This window comes from Ursus americanus, chromosome 36, assembly GCF_024610735.1.
Source record: "Ursus americanus isolate L20-20 chromosome 36, mUrsAme1.1.p, whole genome shotgun sequence".
Lineage (NCBI taxonomy): Eukaryota > Metazoa > Chordata > Mammalia > Carnivora > Ursidae > Ursus > Ursus americanus.
Window position 1 is genome coordinate 13,112,267 of NC_142162.1, and position 22,965 is coordinate 13,135,231.

Genomic DNA, 22,965 nt, shown 5'->3' on the forward strand with positions numbered 1-22,965 from the left:
ACACAGAGACTACTCTGGTTTGGGGGTTTTGATTTGTTTTTTTAAAATTGTTCCACAAACCAGAAGCTGAAATTCTGACAGGGAGAGTAATCGGCCAGCACAGAGCAGGAAACAAAAATGAATTCAGAAAGAGCTCAACTCTGCTCACCAGCTACTTGGATCTTCCCTTTGGACTGGCAAAGAGAGCCTCAGAGCTTCCAGGGACCTGGAAGTCCTCCCATCCAATCTACACCAGTTTGACGGGACGTTGGACAAGGAATCTGGGCACCTCCGTTTTCTCACCTGTACGATGGGGGAAATAATTCCTATCTCATTTGTTACAAAAATCAAATGAGCTCTGACTGTACCAAGAGCTGTTAATGGCGCCTTCCACGTGATAACGTTGGATCTCACGATTCCATTTTACAGATGGGAAAACTGAGCCAGAGAGAGGTAACGGAATCTGCCCAAGGTTACAAAAACCTCAGTGCAAAGTTTATCTGCAAAGTTTTATCAGTAAAGGCATGATGATCTCACTGAATAAAACCTGCGTATACTGCTTGAAACACTTCATTCTTTCAAAGAGTCTGAAACATTACCTGCAAACTTGTTTTCACCTTTCATTTGTTTACTGAACTTAAAAAAAAAAAAAAAAAGATAAGGAAAGGTTAAACTCCAGGCCAGCCCCTCTCCAAACAAGGACATGTTTCAAGCCTTCTTGTTTTTGCCATACTCCCACACGGTACAAGAACGTCCACAACCTGATCCATGACCCAATAAAAGCTTGGTCATTTTCCCGGTGGCAGCCTGGCCCCCAGCAGCAGTAAGAGAAGGTGTCATTTCCCAGCGGCACGATGCCAGAAGCATCCTAAACTTCATCTTGGAAGTGGAATGTGGTGAAGGCGTAGGAAAGAAAGCCCCGTGAAGTCCCGAAGAAAACCAGACACACAAGGATTAAGGGCAAGTGGTTGTTAAGGGATCTGACCCTGGGCTCAGATGGTCCTGATTTCCCCTCTCTCTCTGCCTTTTCCTGGGAAGATACGGTTTTGTCCCATTTCTTAATCTCTTAAATCTCAACTGCACAATGAGGGAAATAATAGTACCAATCCAAAAGTTACTGTTTCTATTACTCTTGTCTGAGAACTCCAAACTGAGGCTGCCGTTCTTGCGTATCCCCAGTTTTTGAAGATGAAAGCAAAAATGGCTGATTCTGAATATAACACTCGTTTCTTTCATAAGTGAACTTCACCAGGATCCCCTGGCTTCTCCCCACCAGGGACCTGCTCTCTTTACCTCTGTAAAGTATTTATTTCTTTTCTTCTGATTAACTTTCTTATCACCATTACACTAAAGGAGAAGGTGACAGGCAGGTCAGCAAATGCCAGTCTCTCGAAATTTCCATTTCTTCGAGAAGCTTTTCAAATTAAAAGAGAGCAAGAATTGGGCAATTTTTAAGAATCTCATTATAAAACCATTACGATTTTAGACCAAGGATTACAGACAGTGCTGATAATTCTGCTGGAGGCTCCAGCCTCCATGGGACTCAGACCTGCCCCCTTTCCAGTTCATGGGAAATGAAGAGTCCCCCATGAACTGCTGGGCTTTCTTCAGCATGGAAATGACTACAGATTCCACGAATGGATCTCTTGACTCTTCCAATGTCTCGATGCAGTTACCACATTTCAGTTAGGTCATTAGGGCCTGGGAGCCACTCTATCCCTCTACCGTAGAATCTTCAAACCTTCTCAGTGGAGCACCTTTGTCAGTTTAAAAAAAGCTTTGAGGCATCTGGGTGGCTCAGTAGGTAAGCATCTGACTCTTGATTTCAGCTCAGGTCAGGATCTCAGGGTCGTAAGATCGAGCCCCGTGTCAGGCTCTGCACTGAGCGTGGAGCCTTCCTAAGATTCTCTCTCCCTCTGCCTCTGCCCCTCACCCCACACGTGCACTCTCTCTCTCTCTAAACAAACAAACAAAATCCTTTAAGCGCTCCCCCCCCAAATATATGGGTATTTATATGCTTGTAAATTATATGTCACCAATATATTCCGTAGAGCTATATTCTAATTGTATAATATGAATGTATTATAACCATTATATATACACACAAAATTTTCTAAGGTGATACCTTAGTCCATCAGGGCTGCTATAATAGGTCACCACAGACTGGGTAAACAACAGAAATTTATAAACAGCAGAAAGCTGGAAGTCCAAGATCAAGGGACCGGCAGAGGCGGTGTCCGCTGAGGTCCTGATAGTTGGCCACGTTCTCGCTGTAAACTCAGAGGGGCAAAGCAGCAACGGCTCTGGGTGGGGTCTCTTTTACAAGGACACTCTCCCCACTCATGAGGGCTTGCCCTTGGGACCTGATCACCTCCTAAAGGCCACACCTCTAATACCATCACCTTGGGGGTTATGCTTTAACGTACCAATTTTAGAGGGGCGCCAATACTCAGCCTGTAGCAGGAGATAGAGAGACATCTGAAAGGCCTATTATTTCCGTCTTGTGCCCTGACAGCGCAAGCACCAGCTGGGGGCAACTCTTCAAACTTTGTGTGGCAAAGAATAGCCTGGAGAATTTTAAAATGAAGGTTCTCCAGCCCTCAGCCCCACAAACTTTCATTGGATTGCTCTTGGGATGGGCTTCAAACTCGTCCTCTCCCCGAGCTCTCTGGCTGACTCTGGTTCCGGGGCTCACACAGATTTTTGGAACCACTGGTCCAGACCAGAGTTCTGTGCTCCTACCCTTGTCATTTTATCACTGTGGTCCTGCTGTTATCTACCTCCTGGAGACCCTGTTGATCCCGCTGGTAAACTAAAAACAATTCAACAATAATAATAGCTGTCATTTATTATTTCCTCAAGGCCAGGATTGCTTCGCCTCTTTCCATTACCCCCTCCCTCTAACCCGATCAGGTAGGCCTCAGCCGTCCCTCTACAGATGAAGGAAAAGAGCTAAAGCTCCGAACACCCAGGGCTGGCCCTGGGTCACCCAGTTAGAAAGTGATAGGCCAGGGTCTGGAACCTAGATCTATCTCATTCCAAAGCCTAGACTTCTGACCACAGAGCGTGTTGCCTCCAAAAGAAGTCACTACATTTGCTGGACCTCTGGTATGAACGGGGCACGTGGCCGGGCACATCACATGTAAATCTCTGATACTCATGACACGCCTGCTTTTGCACAGGGATGGATCTCAGTCCACAAATTCTGATGTACAAGAAAGGTCTCTATTTTCTGTTAGCTATTTGGAATTACTGACTCCAAACATGCATTTTTTAGGCCCTCTGGCGTTTCTTCTTCCCCCTCCTGCACCCCATGATGCGATAGTTCTGGATCAGATACAACCCCCAGGCCTGGAGGTGGGGGTGGCACCCACTTTGCTGTCACCCAACCACACAGGTGGCCACTGAGGGGTCTGTCCTCCCCATCGTACACAAGCTGTTAGCACTGGAGGCTCGCTGCTACTCCTCCGTCCTACCAGGCACGTGGGCATCCTTGCCCACCTGCCAACACCGCACAGCCCGATCGTCTTTGGGTTCTTAGCACCTTCCAGCAAGGTTTCTGGGAAGCCAGGGGCTGTCCCGTCTTCCCTCAGACCTAGGGACAAATCTCTCATCCCCCACCCACCTGCAAAGCCCAAGAGACTCCCTTCCTAGTGATGAGAAGGTAGGGGTTCTCCTGCTCCCTTCACAGAAGCCCTTTAAAACATGTTTAACCTTTTGCTTGTCTCTCTTGGTTACAATTCATTTGTCCGAGGTCCTAAGTTTGGGGAAGATAAAAGATTTGCAGAATGCTCTCTACTTTGCCCTTCTTAAGACGGAGAAAGAGTAAGGGAGAGAGATGTTGGGAGAAAAATAATATTCAGCTGGCATTTCAAAATCTTATCTCTGGCTCATGTTATTCCATTGTAGAGGTGAGGAGTTGGGGCTCTTTAAGGTTAAGTTACATTCTGCTCAGCTGGTAGACAGTAGACCCAGCATCCTCAAGCTCTGGAAACTTCATCCTCTGTGAAGTCCTCCTGTCATCCCTGCCAGGAGTCTCCCTAGGAAGCTTTGAGGAACACAACAGAGCTGGTGCATTAAGCCACCACAAAAGGGTGATGGCCAGACAGGCAGAGCTTGGGCAGTTGGGAGCAGACAGCACCCCCGAGGGAACAGACGTCTCTCCTCCTATCCTGCCCCAGGAAAGCCTCACTAAACAAGCTGGTATGAGATGGTAGTAGAGAAATTCTTGGTGAAGCAGGGACTTCCCATGTAGAAAGTGGTAAGAGAGCGCACTCTGCAGAAATTTGGGAGGGAGGGGTCTTGGTAATCTCGAGCCGCTTGGGTTCACTGGTGTCTTGGGGAGTTAATCGGCAGAGCAGAACCTCCAAGTTCTCCAACTGTCTGCTCAACAGTCCCAGTCGACTATCTGAGAGGCATCTCAAATGCCGCAAGGCCAGAGCCGACGGCATCACCTTCCCCCACCCAAACTGCTCCACTCATAGCCTTCCCCACCTCAACTGATATCAAGCCCACTGTCCTCTTGCTCGAGCCAAAGTCCTTGAAGTCATCCCCCACGCCTCTCTTTGCCTTGCATCTCACAGTCCAGTAGTCAGGAAAACCTGTGGCACCCACCTTCCAAATACATCCAACAGACCCATCACTCCCCAGTTCCACTGTTACCACGCGGAAGCAAGCCACCAGCGCTTCTCACTGGATCATTGCCATGACCTCCTCACATTCTCCCCCACATGCACCCTTGCGCATTTATAATCTGTTCCTCGCCTCAAAAACCAGAATGATTTTTTTTAAATAATATAAATCATGTCACTCTTCTGCTCAGAATTGTTCCCCATGTCTCAGATCATAAAAATCTAAGTCTTTATAGGGGTGTCTCCTTGATCATTGGCCTCCTTGTTGTTCCTGGAACATTCCAGACATACACATACCTCAGAGCCTTTGCACTGGCTACTCTTTCCCACTATGTCCACAGAGGCTACTCACTGAAACCCTCGTTTAAAGTTCAACTTCCCAACAAGGCTCACCCTGACCATTCTATTTAAAATCACGACCTTGGGGCACCTGGGTGGCTTAGTCGGTGAAGCATCTGCCTTCCACTCAGGTCAGGATCCCGGATTCGGATTCGGGCTCCCTGCTCAGCAGGGAGTCTGCTTCTCCCTCTATCCCTCACACTGCTTACGCTCTCTCGCTCTCTCTCTCTCACTCTCGCGCTCTCTCTCAAATAAATAAAATCTTTAAAAATTTTTTTTTAAATCACTACCTCCCCCACCTTAATTCTGCTATACTTTCCCTTTTTCCATAGCTCTCACTGCATTCTACCATCTCCATAAATCTCTGATTCATTATGTCTATTGACTATCATCGGAGTCCTCCCATCCCCAATGGTATATAAGCTTCACAAAGACAGGAATGTTCATCTCTTTTGTTTGCTTGAATGTCCCAAGTGCCTAAAACAGTGCCTGGCAATTGATAGGTATGCCAGAAAAAAAAAATGTCGAACAAATAAAGTTTAAATAAAACTAGAGACCCAAGGAATATCACAAGAGTCGCCCACAGTAACATTTCCCCTGCCTGGTTTTGCCGAGTGGCCTGACTTCTCAGTCCTCTACACAGTGGGAGCATGAATTAGCACAAAGGAGAGTTTATTCCAGGGTCAGCTCCCAATGGGGCCCCCAGCAAAGGCACCCAGTCGTATACCTTTGCTCCTGCATCAGCTCCTCCTACACTGACGTGAGAGGTTTTCTGCCCCTTTCAGCTACAGAAACATCGCCCCACCACTTTTTAACTTCAGGCACCAGCAATTTTGCTGAACCAGCAGAAAAAGAACCCTCCAGCCGCTCTCCGCCCGCCAGAACCCTTTTTTTTTTCTTTGTGCTTAGCCTGCAATTTGAAATCCCTCTGCCATGAGCCAGCATCCCCGTCGCAGTGATGACAGAGGGAGAGCTAGGCAACCAGGTATGAGCCATTGACCCCTGACCTTTGACAGAATTTCCAAACACATTAACTTTAAATTGATTAATTTGGAACTGAGACCTTGGCCCAAGAAGGTAAGAATATGTGACAAGATATTTGATTTTCAAAATGTATCAGGGTTTAAAAAAAAAAAAAAAAGCTTTTGTACATCGACTTTTGTTGTATTCGTTATAGTGAAACCTGGGGTTGGGGGGTAGTCAGAGAAGCGAACACTGGATACCAGGGTTAAAGGTTAATTATTAATGAGCAGTCTTCCCTCACAAAGTATCAATAGGCAATCTGGTCTCTTTGACTTCAGAAATTAGCGAGAAGACCTCGGACCCCGGGTGAGACGGGAGCAATGGAAAGTCCCCCGTGTGTCTCTATTTTCTTGGTTTTATGCGTGTTTATCCAATCAAGTACCCATGGACAAAGCCTGGGACTAGGTAAGAGCCTGCCTTTTCTGTGGAGAAGGGCATGGATTTTCTTTTTTAAATGTCTGTCGCGATGAATCCAGTGTTCTTGATGGTGTGGGACAGAGCTTGGCTCTGTTAGTGGTGTCACAGGTGACAGGGACAAGCCGCTGTTCACGCAGGATTGAAATTTTAGGAGATCTTTCTGGGGGTGGAAGTCAAAAAGCACTCGCAGCTTGACTGAAGTCTCTCCCATGTCTGATTCAGAACTAGTCATGCTAAGACTTGGATGGAGAATGATCTGAAAGAGTTTTGGATCTTCCTGAGCGATAATTCGGCATCTAATTTGTGGCTGGGGAGCACAGCTCGCAAAGAAATGCCCCGTCTCGCTGAGGTTGTCTGATTGTTGGCTCTTTCGGAGGAGAGAGGGTTTTGTGGAGTGAGCTGTTTCCAGCTGACTGTCTCCAGTCAGGTCTAAAGAAGAGATAGCGTTGCACATTTTCTAGACTTCGTTTTTTTCTGCCAAAGGTGTACTCTGAGACCTAGGACTCCAATGGCAGTCACACCTGTTTGATCTGTAATTTCATAAACTAGACTGATGGCCAAAGATCCAAATGCTTGATCAGGTAGGTGGGTTCCAGGTCCCTGGCTAAACAGTGCATTGGATCGATAAATGACAGATAGGAAGTAGAGCGAACAATTCGACCAAAGAGACAGGTGTTTGGGACTTTTCGTGTGTGTGCTGGTTACTGGTCAGGAGCTAGAAACTCTACCGTAGAGGCTTTAGATTTTTCTTTCTTCAAATACTGTGGTTGGAAGGAGCTCCAAAAGCCTTGAGAATGAGGAATTTAGTAACCAATACCCCTGAAAATTCCAGAATCTCCTTTCCCCTTTAAAAAGGGGGAATTTTAAAATTTATTTTGTTTATTATTTTGTTTATTTTTGTGTTTATTTTTTTGTTTTGTTTATTTTTGTTATTATTTTGTTATTATTTTATATCGTAGGCCAGTTAATAACTGATCAGCACTATTAATTATTTACCATGTACCGAGCATCTTCTGTGCCAAGCATGTGCTCATTGTTTCCTATACATCATCCCCTGTATGAAGCCAGGTCCAAAAACGACAATAAGAATTTAGAGCCAAACAGGCAAAATCGCTGATGACTTTTATTCCCTGCGTGGACGGGGATTTTGCTGAAGGGCCTGTCCTGACCTTCGGTCCAGAATGCTGTTTTTTGTTTGCTTATTTTCTACCGAGTATAACATCTATCAAGAAGATAGTTATGATACACTATAACTGCATGATGAATTTTCATCGTCGGAATCTGTATCCGAGAAGCTCCCCTTGTGTACCCCTGAGCCTTGACGTAGATTATGCGACCTTTGGGGGAACTTTCCGTTAATGGAAGCATCCGGCATGTGCTCTTTTGCTTCTGGCTTCTTTCACTTACCATGACACCGGTGAACTTCATCCGGGACACATTTGAGTGGTGGTGACTCATTCATTCTGGTGGCAGAAGCATTCCGTCGCGTGAACACACCTCCCTCCGTTTATCCATGCTGCTGTCGATCGGCCCCGAGTGTTTTTGAGTGGAGACGCGGAGGTCTGAAGCCAAGGAGGAAGCTGAAGGGCAGGATGGCCTCCCCCAGGTTGCTGGGCATCGTCCAGATTTGCTTCCACAGATCTTGTGTTGGTCAGCTACTGCGTCCCAGGGCCTGCTTTGTCCCAAAGCCGAGGGAAGCAGCCACGGTTAGCAGGAGGGTTCTTCAGGGGAAGGATCAGAGTCAGGAGGTCTCTTGTTCCCTTGAGGGCAGAAGCCCTTGGCAGAATTCTTCCTGCAAGGAGTGAGCCAGATCTGTGTGTATGATGCTGGTGCGTTGTCTTCCAAGGCTGGAAGCAAGCCCCCGCAGGGGAGGCCTTGTCAGACGGCTATCTAGACTGGCGGTTCTCAACCAGGGGCAAAACTGCCCCCCAGAGGACATTTGGCAATGTCCAGAGACATGTTTAATTGTCACAGTTGGGGACAGAGTGCTATTGGCATGTGGTGGGCAGAGGCCAGGGATACTGCCAAACGTTCTACAATGCACATGGCAGTCCCCACAACGAGTTATCCACGGCAAAGTGTCCATAGTGGGTCAAGTGTCGAGAGACCCTGGTCTATACCAAGCTCCCACTGTCACTAGCTATGGGCCAGGAAAAATTCAAGGACCCTTCTTCCTTAAGCCTACCCCTCCCAGCCTGCCACCTTTTGCGTTTATGAATGACATAGCTCATGGACCCGCTAAGGTACTGTGTGCCCAGTATGTGCCGGATGTCATGCCATCCTCCCCGCCACGGCGGAGAGTCAGCCAGCATTTAGGTGACCCGCGGGGGTCCTGTGGCTGTTCAGAGCAGAGCAGGGAGAAGCACGGAGAGCTCGATCTGTCTGACTAAGGCTCCGGGCCTCTCTTTCCACTGTGGTCACTCCCAGTGAGTGGACAGCCAGAGGCCCCTCGAAAACAGCTCTGCTCAGTTCCCATCCAGAAAGAGAGATCGGGGCAGGTGTCCCAATCGGTCAGCGCCAAGGGGAACAGGGTATAGGGAGCCTCCTGAAGCCCCCAGAACACAGTTCTCTCATCACTCTCATCCCCGGACCTCACTGCTTGAGACTCAGACACCCCTCACCCCCCCACACACACACACACCCACACCCACACGCCCCCCCCCACACACACACACACACACTTGTGTTGCCATGAGAGCCGGCACTGCCCTGAAATCGAAACTGCTGCTCCTACCCCCGGCAGCCCCACCCTCCAGGTGTCCACCACTGCCTCCAGGGGCCTGCCCCTCCCTCCCTCCCATCCCAGCCACAGCTTCCAACTCCCAGAAGCAGCCCCCACCGAGCCCCTCCCTCATTTAACCACTGGGCACCCCATGCACCATACATATGAGGAAAGGCACGAGCACAGCAGCTCTCAAACTTCCCGGTCTCAGGATGCCACTACATTCTGAAACATTCATTAGGACCCCAAAGAGCCTTTTTGGTATGGAATACAGCTATCAATATTTACCATATTAGAGACCTAAGCTGAGGAAGTTTTGTAAATGTTAATGCCTTTAAAAACAGTAGCAAACCCATCGCATGTCAATACGTATACTATTATAAGAAATGCCTTGTATTTTCCAAACGTCAACAATTAAAAGGGAGTCCAAAGAGTGGCATTGTTTTGCAAAGAAGTGTTGCAAATTTCTTTACTGTCTGGCTTCAGGGGAGAGAGCTGGACTCTTCTATCTGTTTCTGTATGCAGTGGATTGTCACATGTTGCTTGGTTTGGCGAACGAGAAGAAAATCGGCTTCACATATAGGCTATCCCCAGGGCCTCGGCCCACGCACAGAACCACTGCATTTGGGCAGTAGACAGGAGCCCCTGGCTCCAACTCCCACCCCGAGCTATCAAATCAGGGGTGGGCCAGGGGTGGGGAGGTGGGAGCCATGTACCCCAGAAGTCACTAATAAGGAGGCCATCCTCCAAAGGGAATGTAAATACAATGAAAGAACCTACTAAAATTTGGGGTTTTTTCCATTATCACAATTCTCAATAATATCGGTGATAAAAATAAGCCTCCTACACCCTCAAAATAGTTTTTTGACCAAAGTGGCAACCAACTGCTATGGTTACTGTTGAGTTTCATTAATATATGTGTAACCTTCAAATGATCGCATTTTTATTATGTATCCTTTAATAAATACGATGTTCTCCATGGATGTTAGTTTTGAGAACTCCCAGTTATGTGGTTGGCCCCTGACACTCACCCATTTGGTGACGCGCTCACTGCGGGTGCCATGGTTTCCAATCCTCCCAACTGGCTTTGACCGTCTCGTGTCTCCAACCTCTGTGGTACTTCCTGCATTTTCCTACATTTAAACAGCAAATTCAAAATCAAAGATGATACCATAGTGATCGTGAAGACAAAGAAACAACACCTGAGAACTTCCATTCTCTTATCCTATGGGGCCACTTAGAGTTCTTACGTTTTCAATGTAAAACAGCAAGACAGGTATTACAGTGGACTGGGAGGTGTCATACAGTTGGCCCTTGAACAACACATGGATAAGGCCCACCAACACCCATGCGGTTGAGAATCCACATACAATTTTGGACTCCCCCAAAACTTAACTAAGAACAGCCTACTGTTGACCGAGGCCTTACCAATAGCACAAACAGTCGATTAACATACTTTGTATGTTACATGTGTTATATGCTGTATTCTTACAAGAAAGTGAGCTAGAGAAAAGAAAATGTTATTAAGAAAATCATAAGGAAGAGAAAATACTGTGCTGTCTTTATGGGGGGGAAATCCACGTATATTTGCACCCACACAATTCAAATCGGTGTCGTTCCAAGAGTCAAGCATATTTTGTTTTGTAAGTAAGAATTTTAGTTCTTATAGGAAATGCTTTTAGTGCATTTGAATATCTTCAAAGGGGCAATGTGTTCATCCTCTTAAATTGTTCATTGCTCTAAAACTAAAGAACAAATTAAGAAAACGGTTGATTCCTGATTTTTGCAATATTACTGAAAATAACTTTGTCTTACCGAGCAGAGGTATATTACAATGATCTGTTCTGGGTGTCGAATACATGAAGCATATCATTGAGCGATAAGATGTAAACATAAAATTTTCCACTTGGACATGGAATGTGATGAGTACCACCAGAGAGGAGTACAATGGGTCGAATGTTTGTGTTTCCTGTAAATTCATGTTGAAAGGCTAACCCCAATACGATGGTATATTAGGTGCGGCCTTTGGGAAATGATTCGGTCATAAGGGTGGAGCCCTCTGAATGGGATTAGTGCCCTTACACAAGGGACTCCAGAGAGCTTGCTCTTTTTCCAACCTGTGAGGAAACCAGGATGCAGACTCCTACCAGAACCTGACCACGCTGGCACCTGGATCTCAGACTCCCAGCCTCCAGAACTGCGAGAAATAAACTGCCGTTGGTTACGAGCCGCCCAGTCGCAGGGCACTTTGTTACGGCAGCCCAAATGGACTAGAACGAGGAGCCGGTGGAAAGGCGGCAGAGTCGACTTCCAAGTGGGGGGCACAGGGAGAGCTCTGGGGAGGCCAGCAGCATCTGAGCACTGTCTTGCGGGGTAGAATTGGAACAAAAAAGAAGGAGGCTTTCCTTGTGCATAAGCAAAGGTACAGAGCCCCTAAAGTACACATGTTTTTCAAGCCCAAACCCCTCCCCAAAACAGGCCTTCTGGGATGAAGAAAAGCAAAGCCAATCGTAGGTAGGTAGATTGACAGCTGCCCTGGGTCACAACGACCAAAAACTGGAAACAACTGGAATGCCTAACAATTAACCCTCCAGCCAGCAGGAAGTCCATCTTTAAACAAGTATTGTTTCAAATGCCTACTAAAGTACTGAAAGGTCCGGAACTTCCGTAGGTAATCAAGACGGAATTCACAAATAGAAGGCTTAATGCTGGCGCTCGGGCGCTCACAGTGTAACACCAGCGATATTAACCTGGCTCGAGGGTGGCTGTCGGAGAGTCTGGCTGCCTCCTCGGATGGCACCCAAGGCCGAGCTTCTGTGCACTTTGGGGGAGAGAGGTCGTAACTTTGGCAGATTATCAAAGGGACCTGTGACCTCCAAAAAGTTAAATAACAACTGGTCTTGTAGCTTTTCAAAATAAGCATAAGGAAATTCTATATGCAATAAAGTGGGGGGCAAAACAGGACTAAATAACCTACTATTGAATCACAACTCTGAAAAAGACTATATATACGTATATGGCTAGGAATTATAAGTATATTTAAAGATAGATATGAAGAATTCTCAAGGTCGTCGAGTGTGGGTTTTTTTTTTTAATATTTCAAAGGAAGAGAAAAAAATTAAAATAAAAAAAAAATCCAGATTAGCTGCAATTAGATCGGTCTTGGATTTGTTGTTCCAAGAGTGCCACTGGGAAAGGGCCATACCTAGCACCGTGACTTCAGGACCACCACCTCCAGATCGTAGACTCACGCCCAGAATTATTGCCCCAGTGGGACCTACAACTTCCTGATAGACCTCTACAATTGCAGGGAAGGTCACTTGTGAGTAACGTTCATCGGGAATGCACAGGGAACCAGAGTCCAGCACGCTAGTGATATGTTATCTTCTCTCTGCTAAAGGGCAGATCCCATCCACTGCCAGACTTCCTGGCCTAACCCTCCGAGCCCTCCTGAGGGTCACACACCCAGAGAGGACAAGCCTGGGGTAAGAGGACAACAGCCTGGCTTCCACCCTGCTTGCCTTTCCCAGGGGACCCGGGACTTGCACCCGTATTCTTTCATTCTGGGTCAGGTGAATAGTATATTTTTCAAAAAGAAATAGTGACTGATTGTGGAAGAACCTGATTGGGCCTGGCAACTGACCGTAGCATGTGAATCACCAAGTGAGTAATCCAGCCAAAAGCTAACTGGCCAGTACGGGGATGCCCACTGCCACCTCCTCCCTGCCCCGTTGCCCGCACCAGCTGCCACGGTGCCGCAAGGCATGCTGGGTCCTCGCAGGCAAGTCATCAGGGAGGGAAAGGAGAGTGGGGGCTGGTCCACAGGCAGGGCTGAGCAGTCCCAGTTACATTCTCCACGGGAGTGGGGTCACGCTGGTATATCTCAGCCTGGTTTCCGGCATCCACAGATCCGTGCAGGACACATGCATGGGCACGGCCGTTCTCACAGCCAGGAGAGTGTCCATTTGACAGAGGGGCCCTCTCAGCTGCGGGCTGAGGTCCACCCACTAGGGAAAGGGGCTGGCCAGGGCCAGCCAGGACATCTGGATCCCTGCCCAGCAGGCTGGGGGTCACGGCTGGACTTCAGCCCCAGTGTGGAAACCAGGACAATGGGAGGGAGCACAGCCAGTCCTTCAGGGAGGGGAGCTCCCCGCTCAGGCACCAGCCTAGGAGACAAACTCCAACGGGCTCCTCCACGCAGAAAGACTGGGGTGCCGGCCATGCTTGTCAAGAGAAGGTGCAATTCATAGACACAGCCACAAGGTAGCGCAGTGAGGACCCAACCGCCTCAGGGTTTCAGGAGGGGATTTCAGGCTTGGGAGAATCCCAGTTTCTGGATGAGTCTGGAAAACTCTGGAGGCTGTCTAACCTCCCTTTCCTCTCTGTTTATGACTCTATTTCCCGGAACACTCATGGTTTTGATGTTTCCACAATGGTGCTTGGTGGGGAGGGGAGGGATGAAATGAAGAGAAAATCAGATGCCTCAAAGGGGAGGCCTCCTTGTCTGTCCAAGGACATTTTCACCTCCACATACACAAGTTCACCCGGGCCTGGTGAGGAAGCCAGACACGGCTATTCCGTGAAGTGTTGTGTGACCATTCAGAGTAGTTCTGATGTGGCGGTGGCAGCTCTGAGAAGCATTTACAGTATGTATGTTAAGCAGGAGAAAAGCAGTCTACTTACTTGTGCGTGTCCTGTGATTACAGCCCTGTGAAAACACGTGTGAGGAAAAAAAATATTAGAAGAAAACGTACAAGAATGTTTACACTACAGTTGAATTTATACCTAAATTTTTGTGTCTTCCACATGTTTTATGTTGTAGTGTGTATGTGTGTGGACGTAGTATATTTACTTTACTGGTTTGAATCATTTTAAACACAAATTTCTATTGAAATGATGAAACGGCCTTGACCAGATCGGTGGTTCTCAGTCTTCGGCGTACATCAGAATCTTATTAAAATAAGATCATCTTAAATCTCATTCATAAAATAAATAATCTTATTAAATTTATGAAATCAATAAATCTTATTAGAATAAGATTTCCGGACACCGGCTGCAGAGCTTTCTAATTCAGTGGGGCCTGGGAATTTGCATTTCTAACAGGTTCCAAGTGCTGTCGCTGCCTGGGACAGTACATGGAGGGCTACCAGAAAAACAAAATAGTGAGTCAACAGCAAAACAAGACTTGAACCCAGGTGTCCTGACTTCCAGGCTTCGGGCTCTTCCGACAGAAATAACGCAGGCCTCCGGGGCAAACCTGGCTTCATTTTGAAGTTTCCTGGTAGGGAAGGGGGTGGAATCAACTTTGACCGATCCTGCATTTTGACCTCCCTCAGGGGTAACCATAGCCCAAATAAAACAAAAACCCCATGATATTCGTGACAATCTATTCCTCCGAAATAAAATATGGGCATGCCCAAAAGACAATGATTCTTAAGAAAAATCCCCACGCTGAGACTTACTTCTAATTGGTGGGAAAATACTAGCTGCAGTAGCTAATGAACCATACACAGTGAACCCCTCCTCGGCCCGAAAACAGGATCAAGAAAATTCTTTTCAGATGAGCCGGGCATTTCCAAAAGCTGGGCAGAGCCGTGGATTTTCAGTTGACTAGGACTGGCCTTTCTGATTGCGAAAAACTTTCCAGTGACAAATGTTCCAGCTTCCACGTCCCAAGGGAATCCCAAATAGTGAAAACAACAGTCTGCTTGATACTGAAACATGACAAGATCAACAGCAGCAAATTACAGCATTCATTAACCACCTACTGTGTACCAGGCCCCATGGTCAGGACAAATCCACATCCCTGTAGATACTAAAATAAGAAAGCACATTTCATTTCATCAAGGAGCTTCCCAACTGCTGGGGTCTGTGGCTCCCTGCAGCTGCAGGTGCGTGCGTGCATGCCTGCGTGCGTGCGTGCGTGCGTGCCTGCGTGCGTGCGTGCCTGCGTGCGTGCGTGCGTGCGTAGATTAGAGATCGGGAGAAGCATAATTTCAATACAATGTGATAAGGCACAAGTAACATCATGTAAAAAACGTCGTAAGTCCCTGAGGCGGAAGAGGTCAGCCGGGAAGATAGAGGAAGTGATATTTGGGTTGAGTTTCGGAGGAAGAGATGTGGAAGGAGTGGCAAGCAGGAGGAAAAGCATAACCCAGTCTTGGAGACTTGAAAAAGGATCATGAGATTGGGAATCCCTGAGATGTTTGCTGTGGCCCAGGGTGGGTCCCCTAAAAAGAAACGGCCGAAGGTGAGGGCCTCCGAGGCTAGGCCATGGAGTTTGGCCCTCACCCTGCAGCAACAGGGCCACCACTGAGGTCGGGTTTTTTTTTTTTTTTTTTTTTTTTAAGAAGAAAAAAAGAAAAAAGGAGGAACGAGGCTGCTGGCTGCCTCTTTTGCTGGGTGGATGGCTTTATCTCTCAGCCTGGCTGAAACTGCAGCCACTCCCCCGTGGAAGCAATGCTATCAGCAGGAAAAGACAGGGGTGGTGCTCAGAAGTCGGCCGCTCTGCAACCTCCCCCAGCCGGCACCCACAAACACTCAGATCTTCGTCCCAGGCAGGCCCCAGCCTTGGGCAAGTGTCTTTGAAGTTTTTGCGTTAATTGCTATTCCTCACACTAAATCGTAGGAGGGTTTTACACCAATGAAATGAGGCAGGTACACATAACAGAAGCTTGAATAGGAATCTTCCATTTAAAAAGTACTGTATTCCAAGTCTGGAAAGAGAGCCATTTGGAAATTCCACATCACACTAGCTCAGAGACCCAGAGCAATTTCAACTTGAAAAACTCCTTCCCACCCACGTGACGCCACTTGCTTCTTACAACATCCCTGTAAAGAGCAGTTATTGGGCAGGGACCAGTGTGCCCAGTTGACAGATGTAAAAGTTCCCCAACTAAAGACCACCAGGGGCACACTCAGAATCAGGTGAAAGGCCTATTGACCTTACTGCAGCCAGAAAGAATGCACCCCAGAGAAACCCTGGTGCATCGCAGTGTGAGATGTTGAGGGGAGCTTCTTGGTAGATTGGGAGAGAAGGGTGGGAAACGGGGGCAGTTCTGGCTCTGAGTCTGTCAAAGCGAGGGTGACCGAAGTTATCTTCAGAACTTAATAATCAGTTCATTACTATTAATTCACGATTGCATGACTTAGTCAATAACAATGCAGCAGGCAGGAAGGGGGGGCGGCTAGCGCTGGCTGGTCGGGAGAGGGGAATGTTTAAGCACCTTCTCGGTTCCTCTTGTGTTGTGGCAAGCATAGACATAGAAGGTCCTGGTAGCACGTTGTTTCCGTTCTGTGGCCATTGTCTGTGTTCAGTTGGGAACACCCTGGTGCGGCTATGCACAGAGCTGGTTGCTGGTGCTGCTGTGTTTTGTTTCCATCTTCTCGCACCCCAAGCAACTCGGGAAGTGTCTTCGAGGTCTCTCAGTTCCTCCGTGCCAGCTGCACTGCCTTGGGGGGGCTGCCTTCACCTCCTGTGCCTCTGATTTCCCGTGAGTGGTATGCAGGGTCCCGTCTAGCACTGACACCCTGGGTGTCAACGGGACTCATCGAGAAGTCACCACGGTGCCCCGAGACCATCACTGGCTGCCTCACAGGAAGTCAGCTGTTTAAATGTTAAAAGGAGAGCCAAGTTCTATCCACTTTAAACATGAGACATTGCCCCCTGCCCTAACCCTAGGGTGACTCAATCCCCTTGAGCGATTCGAAGATTCCCAAACACCAGGAAGACAAAGGCGCAATTCTGTAAGAACAATCCAAGAAGTAAATGACCATCAGACCATTTCTTTCCCCATGCCGGTTTCCTCCAGGGCTAGACGTGAGCTTGCCTGAAGGGCCAGGGACAGGAGAAGCCTCCCCAAGTCCCTGGGATTCTCACTGATGAATATTTCTGGTGATGCTGGTGTCCCCCTCAGAACCCACATGGGTATCTTGGCCTTCAGAGTATCCTACTGTGGGTGTCAGTGCCAGGGGAGCCTCGGACATACTCTGAGCCTCGATGGGCCTGACCCCTTCTAGACAAACGCATACCCTCCCCACACTCACTCTGAGTGATGGCCGCTCCCCGCAGCAAACCTGTGTGTGGACAAAGTCCTGGTCCCTTGTGTCTCAGCTCTCTTCACAGTCCCTGCTTCTCTAAAGTCAAGCTCACAAAGGAGGTAAAATACAAACCCAGGCAGCCTGAAGAAAGGAGAGGCCCCATGATGCCAAGACTGAAAATTCTGGGCCAGCTGGAGATAATCAAGGGCACTTTTAAAAAGCTAAAGTATTTTTATTCACTCAAGAATCTTCTAGGTACAGGGCTGCTTTCACAAACAGAGCTGGACTCTCCGAGGCTTCTCTGAGCTTTGTTAACGCCAAGAGAACACCTTAGAAATCTCCTTTCAGAGACTCCTCCTGCAGCCTGTAACACAGGTCTTGCTGTTATTCCACGACTAGGTCCCCTTGGCATGTCCGTGTCCATGACCTGGCCACCACCTTCATGCCACACGAAGGGACAGGCTCCCACCCCTGAGATTCATTTTAAGGATGGGCGATATCAAATCAGAAAGAGCCGGAGGTGTGGAGCCTGGGTGGCTCAGATGGTTGAGTGTCTGCCTTCAGCTCAGGTCATGATCTCCAGGTCCTGGGATCGAGCCCCATGTCAGGCTCCTGGCTCAGTGAGGGGTTTGCTTCTCCCTCTCCCCCTGCTTCTGCTCTCTCTCTCTCTCAAATGAATAAAATTAAAAAAAAAAAAAAAAGGAAAGAAAGGAAGAGCTGGAAGAAAGACTCATGAGGGAGGGTGGCTGTCAGCCTATCCCCTCCCCCCCACCTCAGGGAGACACCCAGATGACCAACTCAAGCAGGGAAGTCCACATTCGATGGATGGCGTCTGGGACATGGATTTTGTCCCAGATTGAGCCACACCCCAGCTCTGTGCCAGGCCTGTGCCGGGACTCCAGCAAATTCGACACTCCTCCAGTGCACTCCTGTGCTGCGGCTGCCCTAACAAAGGGCCCCAACAACAGAAATTTCTTCTCTCACGGTTCTGGAGCTTAGAAGTCTGAGATCCAGGTGTTCGTAGAGTTGGTTTCTTCTGAGGCTTCCCTGCTCAGCCACTGTCTCCTCTTTGTCCTCACCTGGTCTCCCTCAGTGCATGTCTGTCCTAATGTCCTTTTTTATAAATCATATGGGATTAGGGCCCATGCCAGTGACCTCATTCAACCCAAATTAGACCTTATCTCCAAAGACGGTCACATTTGGACATTCCGAGGGTTAGGACTTCAACATATGAATGTGGGGGTGGGGGGGACACAACTGAGCCCAGAACATCCAGCAAACACTTCCAAGACTCTGCTCTGCTCTGGGTCCTGGGCCCGACACTGGGACACTGTGGATATATCATTGTTCTGTTTGAACTTGGGCAGCCGCCCCCAGGGGCTTCAGGGTTAGAAAAAGAGGTTTATAAATATACGTGAGATTGAAAAGTGAGTAGTAAGTCGGCGCGCTCTGAATCAGGCCCAAACAGGGGCGCCTTTGCTGTGGGGGTGCAGGAAGCCATGACCCAGCTGAGAGGCCCAGGAGCCAGCTGGCAGCTGGTGGGGGGAGGGGGCGCAGCCTCTTTCAACAGCGTGATTAAGACTTTCTGGCAGCACGAGTAATAACTGGCAGGAAACCAAGAAGGAGCCATTTATCTGGCTCATATTGCGGGTAAGTGATAAAACTTACCCTCTGGCGGGGTGCCTGAAAGACCAATCATCTTTGCTGGAGTGTGCTCAGTGTGAGCCCATACAATGCCTCTCTCTGGCTTTGAGAGGCCATTTTCCCACACAAGCTGTCTTCAGCCAGGCTGTTTCCTAGACTCGCCCGGGCCTCAGCCAAGGAAAAAGAGCCCAAGGTCAGCTGCCATTTTGTCCAGGGTGCCTGCCCCCCTTGTCTTCACCCCCTGCAGACCCAAAAGGAAAAGTGGATGGTCGCCCACCGGGGACAAGGCAGGCCTGGAAAGATAAACACTGGGGCCTCCTCCTCATGTCTGGGCACTTAGCCCCTGGCACAGGCAGGAAATAAGCCATGCGCTCCTGAGAGAGACTCTGGGTGACAATAGAGAACTGGATTTGGAGCCTAAAAGCCTGGGTCTCATTCCCCGCTAGATCTCTTGCCAGTGGGTGGCCTTGGGCACATCACCGTGGTCTCTAGGCCTCTGCTCGTGAGCGAGGGTGATGGGTACAGGCCCCACAGTGTTGTTGGGAGGAGGGACTGCGGTCACAGAGGGGAGGCACTTCGCAAGTGTGTATTGCAAGCCGTAAGCAGACAGTTGTGAACGTCACCATTTACTAAGTCATCCAACTGTGGTGACGCGGCCTGATGATGGATGTAACCCCCCCAACGTTTTCCCCACTTTTTATTACAAGAGTGTTCAAGTATAGGAAAAGTTGAAAGGATAGTACAATGAGTTACGGTATTCTGTCCCGATAGGTTCAGTAACTATTAACATTTAAGTATATTTGCTTTCTCTCTCTCTCTCTCTCTCTGCATATTTATATGTGTCTGTGCCCTGCACGACCACTGAATTCCCTCTCTCTCTCTCTCTCTCTCATATATGAATATATGTATCTCACTCCTCTCTCTCTTTCATATATATATGAGCTCACTGTCCCATGTCATTTGTGGACCTCTTGTCCATGGCCCTTGGTTCATCGCGCTTTGACTATCTGCCAGCACATCTCTTTTTCCACTAGACTATGAGCTCCTCAAGGGCAGGAGCGAGTCTTCGTTCCCACTGTAACCCCAGGACCCACACAGGCCCGGCATGGAGGAGGTTCATGGCAAATGACCATTGAGGGTATGCCCCTCATCAAAGAGCTGGGTAACATGCATTTGTTTTCAGTAAGTGAGTTTTTAAGTCATTTCATTTAGCAAGTTCCACACCCCTGCTGCAGATCATGGAAAACACCGCAGAGGTACAGGAAAACCACCTCAGGTCCTGCCCTCCTTCCCCATCTGAAAATGGCAGGGACTCTGAAGTCACTCGGGGCTCTTCATTAGAGGCTGCCATCTAATCTGTGACAGAGCTATCAATTGGCAAGGAAGGAACGATCCCCAGACCACAGTCTACTCTGGAAAGCACACGCACAGGGGCACATGGAAGCTGGCTCTGCTCCCATCGTGGATCTTACAGAAGTGATTTGAAGTCCTTTGGGTTTCCATGGAACCAGGAAACCACTTTCAGACCAGCGAGAGTGGGAAGAGGGCGCTCACAGCACGTGTGGTCTTCTTGCCTGTGAATTTCCCACAATGCTCGCTCCCTTCACAGGAGTTTTAGGCTTTCCCCAGCTTCAGAGGTTGCTTTCTAAACTGAAGCTTCTCAAACTTTCATGTACACATGAATCATCTGGGGAGCTTACTAAAAGGAATGTTCTGTTTCGGTACATCTGGGATGGACTCCAAGATCTTGCATTTCTAATAAGCGTCCAGGTCATGCCAGTGCAGCTGGTCCCCAAACCACACTTTGAGAAGCCAGGTTTTAAAGAACGCAAAATAGCTCCTCCTTTACTCGGTGATTTCGTATTTAGCACCTACTGCTAGGTATGAGCCTGCGTGCTCGCCCTGGAGAGGCAGGGAAGGGGGAAGAAACATAAAGACAAAGAGGACATAACAGTTCGCCTTAGATCAGCCGGATATGTCTAATTACTAGGTCTAGCATTTTGCTTAAGCTGGCTTCATTCTTACAACAACCTGATACCCTATGACGTGTATATTGTTCTCATTTCACGTGTAAGGAACCTGGGGCGCACACAGCCTAATTGTTTTGTCTAAATGAGGAAAAGGATGCAAGGAGATTCGAACTGCGGTCTACTTGACTCCAAGGCCCGTGTCTTTCCCCCAGGCACCTCTCTGACACCTGATCTTGAACCTGATCTGCTCATGGAGTTCTCGGACTTGAGGGCGGAAGGGCAGGGAGAGCCCTGGAAGCAGACTGACAGCAGCCCTGGGGAAGGAGATGGGGTGGTACCAGGTGGGGGTTCTCAATAACCACCGGGGAAGGTGGCAGCGGGTTCTAGAACCTAGCAGCTTGCTCGCGGGGTCTTCTACCTATTTCAGGTAATAAGTTGTCCCAATGTGGTGGCTCAGACACTGCGCACCCTGGCAGACTTCGGCCACGATTATGACCTGAACTTTGATACCAAGCGGCTGTGTGACTTTGGATAAATCACTGCCCTCTCCTGGACTCAGAGTTGGGTGCTCTGTACATTCTTTGCTCTCTGACAAAAGGTCTTCCAGTTTCCCTTTTTGTTATGTCCTCACTTGGAGTCCCCCAGCCCGACGTTGTTAGCTCAGGACCAGGAGTTTCTGGAACTCACCCTGCCAGTCTTCCTCCTCTTTTCCTTCCTAACTTCACACGTGTCACCGAGCTCGTACCCTGCCCCAGACCTTGTGTTCAGGGCTGGGGATGCAAAGGCAGTAAGATGCATTCCCTGGGGGCACCTGGGTGGCTCAGGCGGTGAAGCATCTGCCTTCAGCTCAGGTCCTGATCCCAGGGTCCTGGGATCGAGCCCTGCATCGTGCTCCTTGCTCAGCGGGGACTCTACTTCTCCCTCTCCCTCTGACCCTCCCCCTGCTTGTGTGCTCTCTCTCTCTCTCTCTGTCTCTCTCTCTTGCTGTCGCTCTCAAATAAATAAATAAAATCTTTGGGGGAAAAAAAGATGCATTCCCTCCCCCAAGGACGAGACCCAAATTAGACCGTAGCTATGGAGCAGAAGGTCCCCAGCTCAGGCCCTGGGAACATGGCGCAGAGCCCCTAACTCAGCACGGGCAGGGGCAGGCAGGGCTGGGCGGGCAGCCGCCCCCCACACAGGGCTTCCCTGGAATAGTCCACTTTACCTCCCAGCAACCCTATGAGGTGGGTGCTATTATTGTCGCCATTTTAAAGATGAGGAAACAGAGGCTTACAGAAATCAAGTGACTGGCCCAGAATCACACAGTGGTGGGGATTAAGTGAGTTAATGTGCACAAAAACACTTAGCAGGGCATCGGGCAAGTAGTAGATGGATATTAAATCCAATGCCTTATTTAAAGGGCAGAGCAGGGAGTGGGAGCCGACTATCCTCATTCTCAGACACAACATAACGGACAAGTTATAGAGAAAGGTCTCCCCTTGAGGACAAAGACCAGGCTTGGCACTGGCCACGCATGGTGAGAAAACTGCTGAGGAGAGAAGCAAAAGAACCCTCGAGAAAGGGCCTGGTAGGCTCCAAAGCGCTCCAAAGCCCACGCTGGGGGGCAGGGGGTGTGCTCTGCGGACGTGGCAGCCGTTAGTCAGGCTGGGGGAGGCTCGGCCCAGGGCCCTTTGTCCTTCCTAGACGGCTGCCCAGCCCAGGCTCAGCGGCTCCATGTTTCGGCCGCCGCGCTCCCCACGTGGGTAATGGAGGGTTATGAAGCCTGTGGGAGGCCATCACTGAGGCCACCGGCGAGTGCTTAACCGCGTGTTCGTCGGGCTGTATTTCCAGGGGTGCTCCACTCAGATCCACGGCAGAGGTAAATCTCGCTCCTTCTCATTCGACGGCTTGGAATTAAAGTGCCGCCCGACGTCTCCTCCCAAACAAATAGAGATTTATGGGTCACTGTCAATATCAACACATGTTGGCCATTATTTGTATGTCTCCTCGCTCCTTGGGGCTGATTGCTCTTTACTCTCAAAGATAAATGTGGCTTTATAATCCATGAGGGTTGCCGGGAAGAATAGGTTTTAAAGTACATTGGTTTCTTCCCTTGGAGACTTTTTCATTCCACCTCCTTCCTTCCGTGTAAGACCCACCCTGCCCTCAGCCCTTGGATAGTCTGATGTGTCTGAGGCTCTGGAACAGAGACACGAGG

The 22,965-nt window shown here is 48.8% G+C and overlaps 1 protein-coding gene across 1 annotated transcript in view; it reads left to right on the forward strand.

Annotated features, from left to right (window-relative positions):
- LIPC (lipase C, hepatic type) overlaps positions 1 to 22,965 on the forward strand; it is a 154,054-nt gene that overhangs the window by 13,236 nt on the left and 117,853 nt on the right. The window contains exon 2 of the mRNA XM_045786879.2: positions 6,251 to 6,377. Within this exon, the coding sequence (XP_045642835.1) occupies positions 6,293 to 6,377 (85 nt within the window). The 5' untranslated portion in view covers positions 6,251 to 6,292. The remainder of the gene's footprint in view (positions 1 to 6,250; positions 6,378 to 22,965) is intronic.